General features: G+C 52.5%; 3 protein-coding genes across 9 annotated transcripts; 1 reads left to right on the top strand and 2 right to left on the bottom strand.

Annotated features, from left to right (window-relative positions):
- Positions 1-2,315: 2,315 nt before the first annotated feature.
- On the top strand, positions 2,316-9,632 carry AGPAT1 (1-acylglycerol-3-phosphate O-acyltransferase 1). The gene is made up of 7 exons (XM_025917274.2): positions 2,316-2,581; positions 6,418-6,626; positions 6,844-6,977; positions 7,271-7,446; positions 7,583-7,678; positions 7,803-7,875; positions 8,390-9,632. The coding sequence occupies exons 2-7, from the start codon at positions 6,427-6,429 to the stop codon at positions 8,572-8,574; spliced, it is 864 nt and encodes a 287-aa protein (XP_025773059.1). The 5' UTR covers positions 2,316-2,581; positions 6,418-6,426; the 3' UTR covers positions 8,575-9,632.
- On the bottom strand, positions 9,552-12,311 carry EGFL8 (EGF like domain multiple 8). Its single transcript, XM_025917259.2, has 9 exons — positions 12,235-12,311; positions 11,621-11,748; positions 11,287-11,409; positions 11,075-11,184; positions 10,881-10,976; positions 10,603-10,773; positions 10,450-10,529; positions 10,214-10,367; positions 9,552-9,944 (listed from the first exon to the last, which is right to left on the bottom strand). Exons 2-9 carry the CDS (start codon positions 11,719-11,721, stop codon positions 9,859-9,861), a joined length of 921 nt encoding a protein of 306 aa, XP_025773044.1. The 5' UTR covers positions 11,722-11,748; positions 12,235-12,311; the 3' UTR covers positions 9,552-9,858.
- Positions 11,726-21,337, bottom strand: PPT2 (palmitoyl-protein thioesterase 2). Of its 7 annotated transcripts, none has more exons than XM_086705882.1 (10): positions 20,423-21,316; positions 19,631-19,880; positions 19,298-19,491; positions 18,892-19,045; positions 18,335-18,430; positions 18,139-18,246; positions 17,300-17,383; positions 17,096-17,180; positions 14,243-14,297; positions 13,249-14,069 (listed from the first exon to the last, which is right to left on the bottom strand). In XM_086705882.1, exons 3-10 carry the CDS (start codon positions 19,481-19,483, stop codon positions 13,926-13,928), a joined length of 912 nt encoding a protein of 303 aa, XP_086562008.1. In that variant the 5' UTR covers positions 19,484-19,491; positions 19,631-19,880; positions 20,423-21,316; the 3' UTR covers positions 13,249-13,925. The 7 variants fall into 7 exon arrangements, with proteins under 7 accessions (XP_086562004.1, XP_086562008.1, XP_086562005.1 ...); XM_086705879.1 differs by having other exon boundaries at positions 19,830-20,064; positions 20,423-21,313; XM_086705880.1 differs by having other exon boundaries at positions 19,830-19,880; positions 20,423-21,313.
- Positions 21,338-21,640: the final 303 nt, after the last annotated feature.

Genomic DNA, 21,640 nt, shown 5'->3' with positions numbered 1-21,640 from the left:
TTGCACAATGATTATTGGCTGATACAGTCTCAGTCAGTATGCAATGCGACGGGATTGGTAACAACTCGATACGTCCGGTCGCCCGACCCGGGGGAGCTTTATTCGTCTGAGTAACTGCCAATCATAAGCAAAGGCCATAAGCAATTGGTTCGGGACTACACAGGCCTCGCCTACTACAAGTCCCCTTTCTTTCCTTCACTTCCCCTTTCAGAGAATGTCCGGATTCCTATTGGACTTTGGAGCTTAGGGCTCCAAAGCCCTTGATTGGCTGGAACTCGATGGAAAATGGTGGTTAAGGAAAGTGCGCATGAGCTGCAGGCGGCGGGAAGAGGTGGGCCAATCCTGTGAAGGTTAAGCCTTCTCTGGTCCCACCCCTTCACCTCTAGCTTGTCGCCATGGTGACTGCTCTACGATTGGCGGGGTTTGAGGTTCAAAGACTTTGGCTCGGCCTCATCCGGGGCCTCTGGCTGTGGTCTCTCCAGGCTGATTGGGCCGTTTCTTTCACCTCTGATTGGCCGAGATCGGAAAAGACGGCGAAGAGCTCGGCAAGAGAGCAAGTGCTAGGGTCTCAGGGTTCAAAATGGCTCCGGCCTCCTTCGGTGACGTAGAGAGCAGAGCTTGGCTTCGCCGCTCCCTTTTAGTGAAGAAGGGAGCAGAACTGGGATCAGCCCGACGTTTGGATTGTGCGAACACATATTTGCGGAGCTGGTGTTAGCCCATCTCCCTCGGCTGGAGGACTCAGCCCGCTCCTCCTTAGGTGATTTGCAGAACAGAACTAAAGGCCCACACCTTTTTAATGTGACACAGTATGACAGAGTTAACCTCGGCTCCCGTTTTAAACCTTAAAAGCAGGTTTTAAACCCTCTTTGTGAGTGGGTACCGAGGGGGCAAGGCACGCCCCTTTTCGGGCGACCCGAGGCGGAATGAGGTTAGGCCCGCCCCTTCCGTCCTATAATGTGTCCCGCAGAACTGGGGTCTTCCTCCAGGGTTGGACCCCTGGCACTTGGGCAAGGTGCTTCAGAGCTTGGGGGCATATTGTACGAGTTTGGGTCTTTTCTACAGTCAGTGACCCTCACTGTGGCCCAAGGAGCAGAACTAGGTAACAGCCTTCCCACTCCCAGTGTTCTTTGCATCCTCTACCTCAGGGAGAGTAAATTCAAGCAGGGCGAAGGTGTGTCTGGCAGCGGGGACAGACACAGGCTGAGGGCAGTACAGCAACACCCAGATAAAAGGTCCCACGTGACTCAAGTGAGGCATGGTGAGAAGTTGGGAGTTCCCTAGAGGAGGGCGGGGGAGGTTAAAGTACCGGAGGCCTGTCAAGGTTCAGGAAAAAAGTTACAGAGAGGTGGAAACCAGGAGAGGAGTGATGGATGATCCTGGTAAAGGGATGTGGAAGTATGGGAAAGAGGAGATCGAGGGCTGGAGAGGGAACAGATACATGGCTACAAAATTAAGGAGGCATGCTCACCCCAGAGTAATCTAGCATTCTTTCTCATTTTTTTTTTTAAAGCAACCCTAATACCCAGTTTTCATTGGAAGAAAAGATGCACCCAGACTCTGTGTTGGGGAGGGAGGCTGTCTCACACCGCCTCAGTGACTAGGGAGACGGATAGGAAGGAACTAGAAAAGAAAAAGTACTGAGGTTAAATAAAGAGCATGGGAGGACAGGGGCAGGGAGAGGGCCTGAAAGTAAGTATCCCTTCTCTTTAAAGACCAGAGAGGCGTCTGGAAGACGGAGCCGGGATGCTGGGAGCTAATGCGGGAAGGGGTGGGGAGAGCAAAGGTCAAAGAGAACCGGTAGAGAGCTGGAGGGCCAGGTGAGGTGAGATGGGGCCCTTGAGAGAAGACAGGTGAAGAACTCAGTGCTTGGCATTTAGTAGGTGCTTGAAACTACCTGGAAATGAATGGGGGACAGGAAAGAGGTTTTTGGAGAAGAGTTGGAATAAACAGCGGATAAGGGAGTTAAGGAGAAAGGAAGAAACCCAGTGAAATTTCCAGGAAGAGGAGACCTGATGAAGAAGGAATGGGCAAAGGAAGGAATACAGCACCAAGGGACACACAAGCCGTGTGTGCTGAAAGGGAATTGGAGGAAAAAAAGGATGCAGCTGGAGCCAGAGAAGGCCAGAGGCGGAGGCAGAGCCCAGCGGAGCGCTCGCGGGGCGGAGCTACCAAGAGCCCACTGGTCGATGCGGCGAAAAGATGCGTGGGTCCCTGGGAGTCGATTGGCAAAACAGGCCGCCCATCACCGCCCTCTACTTCCTGGCCAGCCCCGGAAACCGGCAGGCGTTGGGGAGGGGTAGGGGGGGATAGCGGCAACAGCAGCCCCAGCCCTCAGAGAGACAGCAGGAAGGGAGGGAGGGAGGGAGCTGGGGGGACAACCCCCCCCCCACCATTCCTACCGCAATGGGCCCAGCCTCCCACTCTCACCTCCCCTCCATCGGCCGGGGCTAGGACACCCCCAAATCCTGTCGCCCCCTTGGCACCGACACCCCGACCGAGGCAGAGACAGCCACCCGCCACCACCGCTGCCGCAGCCTGGCTGGGGAGGGGGCCAGCCCCCCGGGCCCCCCACCCCACTGAGGTGGGGGCGGGAATGGGATGGGAGGAGGCGGGAGGAGGGTGCCGAGAGGGACTTGGAGGAGGGGATGGGGGAGAGATTGGGTCTGGGAGGCGGACTGGGGAGAGGGTTGCTGGGGAAAGGAGAGGGGCCCTGAGAGGGAGGAAGGATGGAAGAGACACGGCGGAGACCCTGCGAATTTGGGATGGGGGTGTGGACAGGGCCCTGAAGAGGGAATTCCCGACACCTTCCCCAATTCCTTTTCCTGCCCTTTGGCCCCACATGACTCTTGGGGGGTTGTGGCCGGGAGAAGGCGGTTTATTGCCCTCCTTCCCCCAGCAGAATTTGCTTCCTAGGAATGCCCTCAGACACCTCTGTTTCCGTCTAGGCACAGGACCTTTCTCAGTGGCCATCCACACTGGGCTAGATCCTTACTGACACACAGATGCTTTGTGGGGGGCCATGTTTTCTACACTGAATCTGTGTGCCTTTGACATGTTTAATGGCTTATGTGCGGCTAGCTTTTCCCTATGCTATCCATGGACTGTGGAGAGATGATGTGTTATTTTCCATCAGAATTGCCCATTCTCATATCTTATGTCCATATCTCATGTCCAGTCTTGACATTGTTGAAATGTGTGAGTTTTTATATATTGCATCTATTATGTGGTTTCATGTTTCTTGCACATTTTATGCTTTTGCGTGTTTACTTTTTGCGTGTAAAGGTTATACCTTCCTTGTTTTGGTTCGTATGTTATGTCCATGATCCTGTCGTATGCAAGTCTTCATGTGTGGTATCCTGTGGTTTAGTTCACTAGTGCACACTCATGATGTGATCGGATTGGCCTGTTTGCTGCATGTTTTCCCAGTCACGGTTTACACCGCACATACACATGCTCCTTCGCATGATACGCTGATGTGACATGACCGCAGCATGTGTGCTTCTGGTTACACATTCTATTTATTTAATAATTTTATTGACAGTATATTTTGTGAGTCATATGCCCATTAACCCATATGGCACTTCACAGTGCTTATAAATCTTCTGACATTTCTGCTCCGGAGAGGGTCACTTAATGTCACGTACTAGAGAGAAAGGTAACTGGGCCTCCATGTCCCCAGAGAACCATTCCCATATGCCTTACCTTGCTGACCTTCCTGGTCTATGTCTTTTCACATACATTATCTCTCTCGTGGCTGTGTACAGTCTGTGTTCATGGAGCTCAATGCATGCCTCAGGTCAACCCTGCTGTGCACATTATCTGTCCCTCACTCTTTTTGCACTGTTGGCATGTATTTGATGACAGCAGCATCTTTCCCTGGTGGCATGTTAATCCCCATTCTGTATGTTTCTCTTTTGTGTGAGATGGGATGTACCATCTTGATGTTGTTGCCTCCCTCAGTGTGACCATATAGTGTATGTGTATATTCACAGTAGGTTACCGTTAGGCTTTTTGTTGTGTTCATTGCTTTATTGATGACTTTTCTTTTCATAGTTAATAGTCCTCAAGAGTGTAGCTATCTGATTCATGATTGGCTCTGTCATTAATTATGACAGGCTGTGTATACAGCCTTATAATCTGTTCAGCATGTTTATTGAGCACTATCTCCTCCTTCTGTCCTGGGTATTGGGGAAATGACAGAGTTCCTGCCCTCAGGCTGCTTACAGACTGGGGAAGGAAACAAAAATGAGCAGTTACTTACACTGTGGTGTCAAGATCAGTGGTTCTCAAACTGATGTGCACATCAGACTCACTTGGAGGGCTGTCCCTCACTTGGGGGAGTTAAAATACCTATTCTTGGGCCTAAGGCCCAGAATTTGATTCAGGAGATCTGGGGTGAGGTCCAAGAATATGTATTTCTACACTTTGAGAACCAGTGATCAAGATAAAAGTGTAATGAAAACTCAGGCCAGGAGGGGTTCAAGAAGACTTCCAAAGTGTGACGCTGAGCTGGGTCAGGCAAGTGAAAGGCAGAAGGGCATTCCAGCCAAAGGGACCAGCCTGTTCACAGCACAGAAGCATGAAAGATCATGGTGTGTCTGAAGAACTGAAGTAAATCAATTTGGAGCAAAAAGGACTCTTGTGGGCATGTGGCCAAAGATGTAAGCAGAAGTCAACTTGTCGAAAGGGCCTTTTAGAAGACGGAGAAATGCTCAGATTTGTGTTACAGAAAAATCTCTGTGGTTGCCATGTGGATGACGAATTGGAGGAACAGAGTTAGGAACCTGTCGCAAATAGTCCAGGGGAGAGAAATGCTGGTCCAGACTTACAAGGGCAGTGGGATAGAGCAAATCAAGGCCTATAGCTTTAGAGTTGGCAGAGTCTCCTGTTTCCTCTATTGCTTCTGAACCTTCACTGGTTGGCAATGGCCTTTACCTTTGAACACAGTCCTTCCTGTCATTAGAAGACAGTGACTGTAGCCTTGCTGAAAGTGACAGGTATTTGCCTGAACACCTTTTTGTGACTTGTGACCCTGCCCCCAGCAGTAGGACAGAGTGGAGGAAGGAGGAAGAACCTAAAAGGCAGGTTCTGTGTGCCTGCACCTCTTCCTCCTCAACTCTTTCCTCTCCCAGGGCAGATGGTGTGAGTCGCTTTTACTCTCTCCCCTCTTTCTTTCATTTGGTCAGGCCTTAACATATTATATACCTGCCTGACCAGGTCGCCTCCGGTGTCCCTGGAAGGGAAAGAAGGAGGAGTAAGGGTTTGTTTGCCTGCCTGCGGAGGCAGGATTGATAGAGGCAGCAACTCCTGGTATGTCCATGGGTTTATCTGGAAACAGGAAGGGGAGGGAGGTTGGACACCTTGGTGGAGAGGGATTTTTCTAGTTATGCATTTACTTTCCTTTATCTGTTACTGGGTGTGATTGTAAGTTTGCATGTGTGTGTCAGTGGGTCAGTCTTCGTATGACTGTGTGTTTGTGTTTTTGTTAGTGACAGAGCCTTTATTCTTGCCAGTCTGCCCTTGAGAATGTCTGTGGGTGTTTTGTGCCTTTCACTGTATTTGCTGTCTGCTGTGTGTCCACCTGTGTGCATACATACTGGCCGCAGCATAACTGTGGTTAGGAACACAAGCCACTTAGGTTTCAACTAGGAAGTGCCTCTTAGGAGCCATATCACCACAGGTAAGTTCTTTAACCTCTCTGGGCCTATCTCCGAAAAATGTAAATTATGTGGTTCATATTTAAGGTTAACATAGTCTATAGATCAACCCTAATCCAACAGATATATGATAAAAGCCACGGTGTAATTTTTAATTTTCTGGAAGATACATTAAAACATAAAAAGTAACAAGGTGGAATTAATTTTAATAATCTATTGAATTCAGTATCCAGAAAGGTTGATTTCAAAATGTAATCAATACAAAAGATTATTAATGGGATATTTGACATTCTGTTTTTCATTCAAAGTCTGAAATCTGATACATATTTTACACTTCCAGCACAATTCAGTTCAAACTAGGCCACATTTCCAGTGCTCAGTAGCCATATGTGGCTGGTGGCTACTGTATTAGACAGGTATAGACCATCCTAAGACCCTTACCAGCTACAAGTGTTTGTTATTGTTATTGTTGTCCTATTATCACATGTCTGTGAGTTGTGGGTGTTCATGTGTCATGTCTCTTGTCTTTGTGAATATTTCTGGAGGCTTCTGAGAGAGGGCTGGGTGAGCAGTCCCGAGCTCCTGTTCCCACCACCCCCATCCTAGAGAGGCTGTCTGGGCAGGTTTTGATGGGAGCCCTGACCCCATCCTGTGTCTCTGGCCCTTGTCCTCCTAGCTCCCCAAACCGTGCCTTCTGTGCCTTGCCTGTCCCACTCCCCTCCAGGAACGAGGCCCACTGTCTCTTGCCTGTCCCCTGCAGGTGGCCAGAATGGAGTTGTGGCCGGGGATATGGCCTGTGCTGCTGCTGCTCTTCCTGCTGCTGCTCTTCCTGCTGCCCACCCTGTGGTTCTGCAGCCCCAGTGCCAAATACTTCTTCAAGATGGCCTTCTACAATGGCTGGATCCTCTTCCTGGCGGTGCTCGCCATCCCTGTGTGTGCTGTGCGAGGACGCAACGTTGAGAACATGAAGTGAGGGCCAAGGGGTTTTGGGTGATGAGAGAACCTAAGAGTCCGAAGTGAGCAGTGGGTGGGGAGGTTGTGGGATGTGTAAGGAAGACGGAGAGGGCCCAGGGACAAGGAAGGAGAGAGAACTGCAGATGCCCAGAAAGGCAGTGGCGGGGGGCGGGTGAGGCGTGCTGACGGACATCAGTGGGTCCTGCTGGAACCCCTTGCCGTGACCCCACAGGATCTTGCGTCTGATGCTGCTCCACATCAAATACCTGTATGGGATCCGAGTGGAGGTGCGTGGGGCCCACCACTTCCCTCCCTCACAGCCCTACGTCGTGGTCTCCAACCACCAGAGCTCACTCGACCTGCTTGGTGAGACCCCTGGTAGGGCATACCTCCCCCAGTTATGCCCTTCCCCTTTCCCCAGAATCTCTTCCGCTAGGGGTCCGCAACTCCCCTTCGTCTGGACATTGCTCCCTTTCCCTTTCCCCCAGTCCTTCTTACCCTCATAAGTAGGCTAATATGTACTTAATCACCCCATCCTCCTCAGGGCTTCCCGCCCCCTCTCCCCCATCTCCGTCCTTAAGAATGTGGGGGATGGCCTGTTTCCCATGACGCTTTACCTCTACCCTGATCTTCACTCCCACCCCCGACCTTTGCCTTAGGGATGATGGAGGTACTGCCAGGCCGCTGTGTGCCCATTGCCAAGCGTGAGCTGCTGTGGGCTGGCTCTGCTGGACTGGCCTGCTGGCTGGCAGGAGTCATCTTCATCGACCGGAAGCGCACTGGGGATGCCATCAGTGTCATGTCTGAAGTTGCCCAGACCCTGCTCACCCAGGACGTGAGTCCCCTGTGGCAAAGGGGGGTGGCAACACTGGGGAGTAGAGCAGGGCCAGCAGCCCTCAAAGGTCCATTACAGCCTCATGACCGTTTTCGGACCCCTCTGTGTATGTCTTCTTGACCTCTGTCTTCCTCAGGTGCGGGTCTGGGTTTTTCCAGAGGGCACGAGAAACCACAATGGCTCCATGCTGCCCTTCAAACGTGGCGCCTTCCACCTTGCAGTACAGGCCCAGGTAATTACTATTTCCCCCTCTGCTACTGAGCCCCCAGCTTCCACCATTCTTTTCTTTCTTGGCAGAGGTTTGTCATGGGGGCCTTGGAAGGGAACTGTGGGCTGTTTGCTTTTCCCTTCCCCAGGTTCCCATTGTCCCCATAGTCATGTCCTCCTATCAAGACTTCTATTGCAAGAAGGAGCGTCGCTTCACTTCGGGTGAGGGCTCTGAGTAGATCTGGGGCTGGGGGTGGCTAGAAAGGCCATGGGAGAGAGAGGGTAGACATCCCCATGAGACAGGAGGATTGGTCAGTGTCAGAACTGAGATGTCCAAAGGATCATCCAGTGACCCCACATCAACTAATAAATATTTATTAAGCGCCCACCATACCCTGCTACATGGGTAACACTTGATCCCTCCAACAGGGGCCATTACTGCCCAGAGGGAAAGATAAGACCTGTGTGTGCAAAGCTGTAATAACACTTGGCAGTGAAAGTTAATCCTAGATGATGGGGGCTGGAAGGGTGCTAAGGAGGTGTCCGGACTGGGAAGGCTTTGTGCAAGAGGGCCTTAAAACAGATAGCAGCTGGCAAGCAGAGGGGCAATTGTCCAGGGTAGGGGGAAAAGAACTGAAAGGTTGGGGAGGGAGTAACAGGAGAGCTCAGGAACTGGGCCCTGCCTGTAAGCAAAGGCCTAGGTAGACAGCCCTTGATGGTGCTCACCCCCTCCCAGGGCGATGTCAGGTACGGGTGCTGCCCCCGGTGCCCACAGAAGGGCTGACACCAGATGACGTCCCAGCTCTGGCTGACAGAGTCCGGCACTCCATGCTCACCGTTTTCCGGGAAATCTCCACTGATGGCCGGGGCGGTGGTGACTGTCTGAAGAAGCCTGGAGGGGTGGGCGACGCCCGGCTCTGAGCTCCCTTCCCATCTACCCCCATGTTCCTCCCACACCTACCAACCCAGTGGGCCCTGAAGCAGGGCCAAGCCCACTTCCTTGTTTCTCCTCTCCCCACTGTTCTCCTCTTTGGAATCTTCAATTTCTGAAGTGAATGTGGATATAGCACCGCTCCTTGCCCCTTCCCAGCTCCCCCCATGGACTCTCTTGCCTCGGTGCAGTCTCCACTCTGACCCCCACCCACCTCCTGTGCCATCTTGTCTTTGGGACGGTTGCCTCCCCCTCATCTCCAGTGGCTCACCTACACAAGGGTGGGAACACACCATCCTTTCCCCAGGGGACCCTCTTCTTTTGTGATCTTCTCTCCCTCTCCACCCCACATTGGCCAGTGGACTCATCCATTCTATGGAACAATACCCTACCACAAGTCCATGGATTCAGTGGACTTATCCGTTTGTGAGGACTCCTCACACTGTGGCTAGAAGCAATGCCTGGAACATTCCTGGCTTATCCTGGGAACACTCCTCAGCACCCTCACCCTCCCTCCCATGGAGCCTCCTATCAGTGGAGGCTGGACTCTTCTCACTCAGAGGTTTCATCCTGCCCATACCCAGGTGCCCAGGGGTGAGCATACTCCTAGATGCCAGTTTGGTCTCCACATTTCTGCTTCCCCCCATCCCTGTGGTACAGTTCTTCAGTGGTCCTGGCCCCAACCCAGTCCCCTGCAGCCCGGCTGTACCATTCTAACCAGACACAAGGGGAAGAGGCAGACATTAGGTGCTGCACTCACTTCTGCTCCCTGGGAAGTTGGGGAAAGGAACTGAACCCTGGCTGGAGGGGATGGGAGGGCTTTTAATTTATTTCTCTTTCTTTTGAGGCTTCCCCTCTCTGAGCCAGTTTTCATTTCCTCCCTGTGGCATTAGCCACTCCTGCCTCCCACCCCAGACCTGTGCCCACAACTGGGAAGGTGGGCTGGGAGCAAAAAGAGAGGGTGGGACCCAGTTTTGTGTGGTTTTTATTAATTATCTGGATAACAGCAAGAAACCCGAGAATAAAGATTGAGAGAGAGAGAGAGAGATCTGGGCACTTTCTGGCTGCATTTGTTAAGGCACAGAAGTGGTTCTCGCCTAGGCCACCTCCCCCAGCCAGAAGACTCAGGGGTGGGCCCAAGGCACCCATCTTTCCCCCTTCCTTCAGCTCTCGTAAGTTTCTGTCACTCATTGCTCCTTAGTGGCAGATAACCTTATCTTCGCTTCCCCAGCTGGCCAATCCCAGAGGATTAGTGGGGCCAGTTTCTGTATAAATTAGGGGGCAGGGGCTCTGGAGGGGTTCCTTATTGGCCGCCGATTGAGATTGAGGCCTGGGCCCAGGCTGTTGTCCTCACAGGAGCCTGGTGAATGACAAGGAGGCAGACACATTGGCTGTGGACTTCTGGGGCTGCCAGGGCACTGGAGACACTCTCACCCAGCAATAAGTGGACTGGGGACAGGGTACCAGAAGAAGGGGTGAAATATGGGTATCTGAGGACAGTATGCGGAGACTGAGTGTTGGGGAAGGGTTTGGGGAAAAGAGAAAAGTGAACCAGGGAAGGGTGTCCGGGAGAGCTGGGGGCAGCTAATGGGGATGGGGATTCAAGCAGAGAAGGGCATGAGGACTTACAGGCACCTAGCCTCTCCTCCAGCAGCAGCACTTGGTCGCTGAGAGACTCGATCCTGTCGCCGCGGCCCCATAGCTCTGCCACCTGTTCCGGCTGTAGCTCTTCAGGTGGCATGGGCAGCATGGCTCGGACCCAGGCCCCGGCCTGACCTGCCCACTACAAAGGAAGAGACGCTTCAGAGTGTTGGGGGTGGAGCACACCCTGCCAAGAGGGGTTGGACCCAGGCACCAACATTCACCTGCTCCAGCCGCTCCAGGCGCCCTTGAAGCTCCCAAATCTCCTGTCTCAGGGCATGCTCATCTTGTTCTGCTTCCCGAACTGGGACAAAAGAGGGCATGACCCACTGCCCAGTTGAGTGCAGGCCCTCACTGCCACCCATGCTCCCACTCACCTGCCACACTGAGGATGTTGGCACCAGTTGGGGGCTCCGGGGCGCCCTCTGTGCAGGTGCGCCTGTCCAGACCCAGCACCAGGCCTTGAGGACAGCCACAAGTAAAGCTGCCTGCGGTATTGAGGCAACGGTGCGAGCAGAGGGCAACACCAGTCCTACATTCATCCACGTCTAATTATGGGAGAGAAGATGGGGGCTGAAGGGTGGGGGCGAGCTGGCACCCCAAAGGTATGAGGTCCTGGTGCCACTGTATGGGGGTGCAGGGCGAGCTGACTCACCCACATGACAGTGCTTCCCACCCCAGCCTGGGGCGCACTCGCACTGCTCTGGCCTAACGCAGACGCCTCGGTTCTGACACGGCTTGGCACAAATGGCTGTGGGCACAGAAGGGTGGTTCAAAACCAGACCCACTGCCTGCCTCCCCAGCCCTGCGGGGCACCCTGACCCCAGGCCTGGGAAGACCCAGTCTCACCATCACAGGTGAGGGCCCCTGGATGCCGCTTCTTCCAGCCCTGGCAGCACACGACGTGGGTCTGCGGCACCTCCCTCCTCACCTCCCTCCACGCCACACGGTATGTGGTCCTGGAACATAGACCCGGCTCTGAACATTGCTTTATGGGTTTTGGTCTGGGTTCTTGAATTTCTTCTTGAAAGACTCCAGAGTCCAGCCTCCCTATCCCTCACCTGTAGGTGCTGCAGATGCGTCTTCCATCACACACGGTCAGGTAGGGCTTATACACTGGTTGGCTGTAGGACTCGTTGTAATGGAGGGGGACCACGAGCATCTGCCTGGAGCAGACCCCCTGGCTGCACCCATGCCAGAGAAGGTAAGACACATTCAGTGACCTGGGAGCGGTCAGGAGTCCCATTTCCCTTAAGTCTCCACTGAGGCCCTGCCCTCCCTGGAGGTGACCACCTCACCCCCATTCTAAACTTCATGGTTTTGTCACCTGTTGACGCCCCACCCCCAGCAGGTTTTCTGAAGACCTCACCCCTGGACCCGCCCCCCTTTCATCACCTCTCTTTGAGGGATCCACCCTTGGCCCCCTGGACTGACATCAGTAGCAGGAGGAATGAGAGTCCGCCTAAGAGACTGCACGGTTCATCCCTGGACCCCATGATTCTCCTTGACTCCAAACTGCAGGCAAGAAGAGGTTAATGGAGGCCATTCCCCTCTCCCATAACTTTTCCAGCTCCAGCCCCTCCAAGAGCAGTCTGCTAGTACCCTCTAAGGGAGTTAGTACGTTCACTTGTACACATTTGCACTAGCCACCAGGATTGTCTACACCTGCGTGTACATTTAACACGACCCCTTCATCCAGCACAGCATGGTCCAAGTATGCATCATGCAATTGCACACCCCAACACACTCCCTCCATCTTCTGTACACACACACTCTGCCCATAACCTTCCTATCTGTAACAAACCCTCTTCTATCTTAATTTTTCTACCTTCAAAGTCTCAGATATTCACCATTACACCCCCTCACACCCTGCACACAAACCCATGCACCTGGAAACTGCACCTTAAACACATTCCTACTACCCCACATACCCACACCCTCACTCCTACCACACTCCCCAACTCACACTCACGCTAAGGCTCATTCCCCGTTGACACTGTCTCCCCACCTGTCTTTCCCTCTCTCCCGGAGACTTCCAGCAGACCAGCCTCAGCAACAGCAGCTCAGACTGGTGGGCGGGTTGGGCAGGCTGGAAAGGAGAGGAGGGGCTGGGCCAGACAGAATCCTCCCATCCCTGCCCCCTCCCACAAGCCTCCTTCACAGCTCCTGCTTGATCAGCTCCATGGGGTCTAAGTCCCACTACCTTCACCACCACCCCAGCAAAGGGCCCCCTAGAAGTAAATTCCAAACTCTTCGAACCCCCTTATTTCTGGACTCCCCAGATCAGCAGAGGCTACCAGCTCTGTAACACCACCAGTACCCCTGGCTCTTGACACACCCCTCAACCCAACACAGACTCGGGGAGAACTGAGGAACAGGGAGAGAGAGCTGGCAGAGAAAAGCAGGGTCAGGTCATGGGAGAAGAAGCAAGATTCAATGAGGAAAGAAAGGAGGGCAAATCGTCACAAAGGGACAAGGGGGGTGGGTGGGAAGCCCATGGCACTAAGGGGAAATTGCCCCCATTTGATGATGACATTTGTTAGGGCCTGGGGGTGGGGGGCAGAGTTGAGTCAGCCACCGCCCCCCATACCAGAGCAGACAGGGCCCTATTGTCTCCACCAAAATTCCTTCTTTTGAGGAAGAGGAGGCTCATTGTCCAGCCCCTCACCCAACTCAGGCCTACAAAGGTCGAAAAGGGGTGCAACAAATGCCCACCCTGACCCTTAGCCCCCTCGTCTAGCCTGGGGGTGGCAGACGCATTCCACCCATGAGGCTAGGGCACAAACCACTGAAGCCCTGGGCTCAGCCCCCCAGGCTTAGGCTGGAACAGGAAGAGAATTGTCCTCTGCAGGAAAGAACCCACAGAGAATCAGGAACCCACACAGAATGGGCATTTAGAGAGCGGAAACACCAAGGGGGTCCCACCCCACACCAGGCATCCGGGCACCCAGACCTCAGGCTCTCCATCCCCACCCTCCTTGGGGAGCCAGGTCCCCCTCACCTGGAAAGGAGCCAAACCACACTGAGGAAATGGACTTTTATTTCCATAAATACAGGGTTAACACCCATTCAATGGTAGCTAAAAGGGGCTGGGGCCTCAAAGACACTAGGCTCCCAGGGGGTACCCCAACACTGAACAGAGGGACTGGGGGATCCCCAAACCTGAGATGGGCCTCACAGGCCATAGATATTCCCCAACACTGACATTTCAAGAACGGAACTGTCCCCATAGGGGAGCCTCAGAACCCCACTCTCATGGGTAGTCCTTCCTGGGAGTTGGGAGGGCTGAGAAGAAGGGAAAAGGGAACATGGGGAGAACAGGAGCTAAAAATGTCCTGAGTGGCCTAGAAGGAGACCCCTGTAGTGGGCAGGGGCTGGGTTCTCCTATACAGCCAGAGACAGAGCAGCCACAGCAGCAGGAGCAGCCACGAGATAAAAACCTGGTTTCTCTCTTCCCGACCTCGGCCTTGGCCTCGGGAGAGTGAGAGAGCATGGAGCAAACCCCAAACATGAGGTGGGAGGAGACCAGGATTTGTCATCTACAGAGGAGCACAGGAAGGGAGTCCTGGGAGCCCTGGTTGGTGGGGGCAGTGTGGGAGCAATGGGGTGGTTGCAGGCACACCGGAGCTGACCTCTGCTTTCCAAGGCCACCGCTTGGTCTCTGGGCTGGGAAGTTCCTGAGGGATCCCTGAGGACATCCTCAGGAGAGCCAAGGTTCAATGCAGGTCTCATAAAGGGTACGGTTGGAGTGCCAGGCCGTATGGGAGATCCCAGCCATCGGACACCTCACTATGGCTCCCCGAGCCAAGAGAGTCTTCAACCCAAAAGAATCCCGCAGATAAACCTTCAAGGTGGGCAAAGAGTCATAAAAGGAGAAACAAAGTGAGCTCCTCCTGGTGTCCCAGGTCCCCTCCCCACAGGGTGAACCCTTCAGCTCAAGGGGTCAGTGGCAGGGAGGGCTACAGACTGAGGTGGGGCTGTGCCAGAAGAAAGGGGAAGTCATCCCAGGGGGCTCACCGGTTGCTCCTCCATCTCCAAGACCGTCTCATTTGCATCATAGAAACCAAAGAAGCTACAAAAGAGATTGAGGGCGGGTAGGGGAGGAGGTTATCAGGAGAGCGGGAGAAAATCAAGGTAGGCTAGGGGAGGGACCTCAGGAATTCATGGCCTATTGGGAGATAGGCAGCAAGGAAGACACTCACAATATTCAAGTGGATATCATGTACCTCACAAGATGACACAGAGGCTACAGCGTTGCTTCTACAGAGTCCCATCAAAAATGCAAACCTGAATCTAATCATGAGGAAACAGCCAACAAACCCAAACTGAGGGACATTCTACAAAATAGTTCAAAAATATCAATGTAATGGATGAAGACAGAGGAAATATCCCAGGGGGGAAAAAGAGAGAGACTAAAGAGACACGGACAAGTAAATGCAACACATGATCCCAGGTTAGATCTTGCACTGCATTTTTTTTTCCCCTATGAGGACAACTGGAAAATATTTGAATAAGGTCTATAGAGTATCTTATTGATGTTAACTTCCTGACTTCGATAATTATATTGTGGATATGTAAAGAGAAGTCCTGTATACACAAAACAGACACTGACACACTGAAGTTTTAGGAGTAAAGAGACATCATGTCTACAACCTACTCTCAAATGGTTCACAAACACACCTATACCCCCGTATACATATTTAGATGTGTAGAAAGAATGAGGACATAAACATGGCAAAATGGTAACCTTTAGAAAATCTAGGTGAAGAGTACATACAATTGTTTTGTAATACTTAAGCAACTTATTAAGTATGAAGTTATTTCAAAATAAAAAGGTCTTAAAATTTTGAAAAGTAATATTTAATTGGCATGGGCAGTGAGTGGGCACTGACCATGAACAACAAACGTTAACAGTGCTAAGTCCAAGGGACAATGGGAACAAAAAAAGACCACCCCGCTGGTTTTAGAGCACCAACAAAGCCTTCCCAGTGAGGTACTCTCCACTAGGGAATGCTGATCCCCCAGCAAACAGAAGAGCAGGAGCAAAGGTACAGAGGTGAGGCCCAGCTGGGCACATGGGGGAGCTGGGTTGGGGGCCTGAAGACCACATGGAGGGGCTGGATTTCATCAGGTATAGGAGAGCAGTAGGGGCACACAGACCTGGATGTGAACTCCAGCTCTGCCACACACTCCCAAATGTATGTGGTTGAGCATATTACTTATCCTCTTTGTCCTATTTAAGAATACTTCCTTTTCAGAGAGGAAGTGAAACACCCTGGTTAAGTTAGATAGCCTGACTTCACCAGTTACTAACTCTATGAATGGAGACAAGTTATTTAAGCTCCTTGCACCTAAGTTTCCTTACATGTTAAACGAGGATAATAGTAATTACCATGAACCCTGTCTCCTTATATGTCAAAGGAGGATTAAAGGAGATTTATTTGAAAAGTACTTAGAATTGTGCCTTGGGACATAAAAGGTACTATATAACTGTGAGCTATTACAATCTTCAGAGGGTCATAGATGTAAAATGAGATAGAATAAATCCCAACCCTTGCTATTATAAGGAACATGACTCCTTCACTTAAAACCCTCCAATGCCTTTTTCATCTCACTCAGATTAAAAAATCAAGGGCCATGGTTGCCAGGAGCTGGGGGGAGGCAGGGATGGGGAGTTCTTGTTTAATGGCTATGGAGTTTCAGTTTGGGAAGAAAAAAAAAGTTCTGAATATGGATGGTGGTGATGGTTACACAAGAATATCAATGTGCTTCATTGCCGCTGCACTGCACACTTAAAATGGTAAATTTTATGTTCTGTATATTTTAGGAAAAAACAAAAATAAAAAACAAGGGCCTTACTTTGCCCTACAAAGGGTCAATATTTCTGGCTCCCTGCTACCTCTTTCATCTCCTCTCCCACCCTCTTCCCAGCTCCCTGGGCTCTAGCCACACTGGCGACCCTATTCCTCACACCAGCCCCAGGACCTCTGTAGGTGCCACTCCTTTCCCCCCCCCAGATTGTTGCACAGCTCCTTCCCTCACTTCCTTAAGTTTCTACTCCCATGACAAGTCTTCCAGGACTTATCTGGCCACTATCTGACATAGGGTCCAGTCACCCTCTAATCCCTTCCCCTGCCTGTCTCATCACCACCTGACATGCATATTTGCATCTATTTTTCTGTCTCCCACACTAGACATTAAACTACGTAAGAGTGGGGACTTCTCTTTCATTTACCGCTGCATCCCAATGGCCCAGAACAGGGCCTGGGCATATATACAGTGCTCAATAAATATTTGTTGAATGACTAAAGGAGCTTAGGTGACATTTCAGATCACTCATGATGAATTGCAGCAGAGGCCCACACATAGCACAATGGAGCCATAGATTTTCCTGAGGAATCGGATGGAGGAGATAAGGCTGGAGGCTATTACAAAAGTCCAGGTATATAAAAGAGGTGGAAGGAAACGTGGCATGGAATTATACACACACATCCTACCAATGACGATTTCCTGGTTTTGATACTGTGCTGTAGTTACATAGGATGCAATCACTGGGGGAACCGGGCAAAAGATACCTATGTAGGACCTCTCTAAACTATCTTTGCAACTTCCTATGAATCTGTAATTATTTCAAAGTTAAAAGTTTTTACAAAGCAGGGGTTTAGGGATGGAGGGGAAGTAGAGTCTGATGGGCTAGATACAAGGCATTGAGGAATGACTCCCAGGTTTTGTTGTTGAGTGACAGGATATATGGAGGATGGGAGCATTAGCTGACCAGTGGGAGGTACAGGCCAGTTTCAGGCAGGAGATTAATTGTTGGGGCTAAGGGGTATCCTTAGCCAATCTTTGGGCCACACAGTCCCATATTACCTGGACTGCCAGGGGGTAATAACACCATCATCAGGGCCCCCAATCAGCACCAGGCGGCCCACACGAAGAAAGTTCTTCCTCCATGCTGAAGGGTGGGAAGAAAAGAGCCTGAGTCAGTCACAGGGGTCAGGCCAGGTTGGAGAGGGAAACACAGGGGGTTGGAGAAGCAGAAAACGGGACCCAGGCAGGAGCCTGGAGTCTCACCAGTGGCATTGGGATGATCTCTTTCCCCATTGATCAGGGCCAGAAAGCTGCTGGCGTTGAGGTACAAGTCATCATGGTGGGGGTCTAGGTACAAACAGCAGTTAGAAAGAGAAGCAGGGAAAAGAAGCAAGATCAGAGTCTGAAAAAACGACCAGGAGACTACAATAGCAGGTAAGGTGAATAGTATCAACAATAATAATAATTGTAAACACGATACCAAACACCTTTGTCCAGCACTTACTATGTCAGATACTGTTCAAAGTACATTACATTTGTTAATTTATTCAATCTTCACAACCACCTATAGGGTAGATACTAGATTATTATTTTACAGATAAGGAAAACAGCCACAGTAAGGTTAAGTAACTTGTCCACAGTCACCCGACAGGGTCAAGCTTCAAACACAAGTAGTCTGGACCCAGCATCCATGGTCTTAAAAACTACACTAGGTGTTTGCAAACTATGGACCATGGGCCAAACCCAGCCCACTGCTTACCTGTATAAATAAAGTTTTTTGGAACACAGATACATGCATTTACATATGGTGTATGGTTGCTTTCAAACTACTGTGGCAGAATTGTATTTGCGACAGAGACCATATGGCCTGCAAAACCAAAAATATGTACTATCTGGCTTGTGATCTCTGCACCAGACTATACTCTGAGGTGATAAGGTAACACACATAAAGCATTCTGAACAGCGACTGTTCACACAGTAAGTGCTCATTACATGAAGTTATCTTCATCATCACTGCTGTTGGTTATGGTACAGGTGGGAGCAGCCGGCCCTACCCTCCAGGGTGCCCTCTCATGGAGTCCTGTTTGGCATCCCCTACTCACCGTGCCAGTAGTTGCAGATGGAGAATTCCTGGCCCCAGGGGCTATAGCAGATCCGATAGAGGTTAGACCTCATGGAGGTAGGGAAGAGCCACTTCAAATAGTCTGTATCTGGCAAGAGAACAGCAGTATCAAGTGGCCCCAAACCTTTGTGTCCTCAAAACTCGGGGCCCCCTTTGACCTTACGATCCCCGCTCACCTCCATACTGTCCCATTTGTGGAGAGGAGAGAGAGATGAAAGAATCCACATTGTGCTCATCCATGACAGAGAGCAGTGCCCGGCACACCAGGCCCCCTGGAGGCAGAACACCACATTGGACAGGGACTCAGGGACAGCCAGGCCAACAGCCTCTCCACTAGGCACCCCCCTCCACCCACCACAATGTACATAAGGAGACTGAGGCCCAGAGAAAACAGGCACACCCTGTGGCAAAAGGCTATATACATCATGTAAGTGACAGAGCCAGATTAGATTCTGGGTCTTCTGACTCTAACTGTAGGGTGTTTTTTACTTCCCCATTATCCCTTATTTCCAAGAACCATGGGTAATGGCAAAAGGGGACAGCAGTGCAGGGAGCCTCCCTCCCACTCAGGACACAGAGATAAGACCCAAGTGCTGAAGGAAGTCAGAAAAGTAGGGCTCAGGTACCAGGGCTGGAAGAATGTGGTTCAGAAAAGGGGACACTAGAATGTGTCCCTCAGATAAAGATCAAGCCTCAGAGAGGGCTTAGGAGTTGGGAGGGGGAAAGCGCCTACCCTGCGAGTAGCAGATGAGATGCACCCCTTGAGGGGCCTTTGCCATGATGGGGGCCACAGCCTCTCCGAACCCTTGCACCTGTTCCCACAAGGGTCGCAAGCTCTCTCTCCCATCGAAGAGATCGAGCACTGTCACCACAGTCCCGGGGTGTGTCTGTGGGAAGGGGGCAATGCTGCAACAGGGGATGGACTGTAAAGCCCCTCCACACCGCCCCCCTGGGCAGTGTCCACATGCCTAATTGTGCCCTGCTAGAACCAGGGATCTCATCCCCCGATCTCCCAACGCCAGCACCAGCTCCTCCAGGAACTGAGCAGGCCCAGAATGGCAACTTTAGGTTCCCCATTCTCTTTCCCCAGCCACTACAGACGCCTCCAACGCCCCACAACAGGGTGTCCCCTACCAGACCTCGTTGATATATTCCAGCAGGTGGCGGAAGCTGTACGAGCTGTCAAAGAGCCCGTGCACCACGATGACCGGCTTGTAGGGAGCGCGATGGGGCGCGGGGGCTGCGGGCAGCAGCAGCAGCGGCAGGAACGGCAACAGGAGCAGGATCCCCGCCGGGGGCAGCCGCAGCCCCCTGAGCCCCAGCATGCTCCCGCCTGAGAAGGGGGCGATGAGGGCCTGTGAGAGAGATGACAACACACCCTCCCCTCGAAGCAGACGCCTGGCATCAAGATCCCCCTCCCCGCCCGTGCTCACACTAGGTTCAGGTCACAAAACAGCCTACTTTTAACTTACTTCAAGGTTGTGGGGAAACACACACCCCTACACATTGACGCACGGACGCGCACCCGAAGCCCCGCCCCCAACTCTACGGGGACTCGGTCCCTAGGCCGAGGATCTTCTTAATGCACCATCCCAGCCATGCACGACCCTGGGTTTTGCAAGAAAGACCCCCGAGCAGCAGCGCAGGCTTCTGGAGAATGCAAGCTCCCACCTGGCCTAGGTCCGTGAGCCTGGCTCCGCCAGCTGTTTACTTCTCCCTAGACTGGAACCCGCAAGGTGGGGGGAGGGGAAGGGTGTAAAGAGAGCTCGCGCAGGGGAATGACGGATGGGAGAGGGGAGGCTGCTAGGGGTCGCGCTTCGCCGTCACGTCCGGGGCTTTCCCTGGCAACCGTGCCCGCGTCCCCTGTAACGCAGGCCCAGGACTGGAGGGGCAATGGAACATTCCACTGCACTCCGCGAGCGGGGGGAGGAAAAAGACAGAGCGATCCATTTTAGACTGGTGGGGAGAGGAAGAAGCATCAAACAAATCCTGGGAATCATGAGAAGGCCAGTTCTGGCCCTGCCAGGCACCAGCGACACCAGGGTCCGAATTCCTGGTCTCGATTCGCCCCACTTCCCAATTCAGGCGTCCGGCTCCGCTGCGGAACGTGAAGTTCCCCTGCCCCCGCGGGAGGTGGGAGGGCGCTGCGGAAAGGCAGTCCTCCGCATTTCGTCTCAGGCCACCGGATCAGGGCTGAAGCCAGCCCAAGCGGACCCCTCCCCATCCCCACCCGCCTGCCGGCAGGCCCCAGGTCAGCGTCTTACAACTCTTCATTATGAAGTGGGTGTAGTGCCCTTGTCTCCAGAGACGCGAAGAGTCCTCGAGGCCCCTCGAGCTAAAAGTGCAGCCTGGCCCAGTTTCTCCTGGCCTACTCTACTCCACTCCTGGTACACGACCCACCTCCAAGGGGCGGAGGGCCCCTGGGGCAGCGCTGACTCACGCGTGCGTGGTTTCCACCAGTCTTTCAACTTGAGAGACCCCCACAATCGGCCCTTAGCCGGGAGTTCCTGTGTGCGGCTCCCGACTCAGACCTTCGAACCCCTTCCAGACTTCCGAGCTCCAGACGTCCCGCAACTCCGCCTTGATCCCTACCCGATACCTAGGTGGGCTTTTGCTTAGCATTGAAAGACGCTTCCGTTGAGAAAAGGATTTCGAAGCTTGTCTGAATCCCTCCTGTTCACAAGGTCTTTGCCGGTCTAAAGTCTCTCAATAAAACCAATCTGTGCCCCGAGTTGTGTAGTGTGAGGATGGGGTGGCAGTGGGGGGTCGGGGGCTCAGGCAAACGCCTTGGAAACTGGAACAACCAGCTTGGGGCTGTGACCTAAATGTCTGGAGCTCTGTAGGCTCCACTTGGACGCGAGGGCGAGGACACAGCCCGGGAGGGCGACTGCCTCGGGTGGGGGTTGGGCAGTACTAATCTGAAGGTGGAGGTAGGGGAGGGTCCCCGACTGCGTTTTTGCAAAAAGCCCAACTCCTGTAAGTCTCGGTAGACGGCCTGTCTTCACCTCCCCTCCCCATATACGTGCCCCCAAGATACAATGAACAAATAAAAGACTGCAATTACTGCTGTGCCCTGAACCTCGCACTCCCGTCGACTCAGGAGGTGGCGTTGCGTCTTGGCAGAGGTGGTGGGTGGATGGGTGGGATTTTAAAAAATGGATCTGAACACTGAGGGGCCCAGGAACTCTAAGAAGCCCGATAATCAAGTGTGGAAAGAGCATATATTATCCCCCAAACTTACTCTCTGTCCTTCTCCCACCCCCACCCCCCCTAACCGCAGGTCCAACTCCCCTGGAAATACTCTAGACCCAACCCCCCATTTTACCTGCAATTCACCCAGACCATAACCCTGGGAACTCTTTCAGGTCATCGCGGGTCTCAACTCTGCAGTTCTCTCTCACGCAGTTATCTTTCTTAAAGTGGGGGCAGCTAAGGCCAAGCATTGGGGAGAAGGTCCTGAGAACTTGCAGGGACTCTGAGGG

The sequence above is a fragment of the Puma concolor genome, chromosome B2 (assembly GCF_028749965.1).
Source record: "Puma concolor isolate L17-30 chromosome B2, mPumCon1.1.hap2, whole genome shotgun sequence".
Lineage (NCBI taxonomy): Eukaryota > Metazoa > Chordata > Mammalia > Carnivora > Felidae > Puma > Puma concolor.
This window is presented reverse-complemented; position numbering and strand designations above follow the sequence as displayed.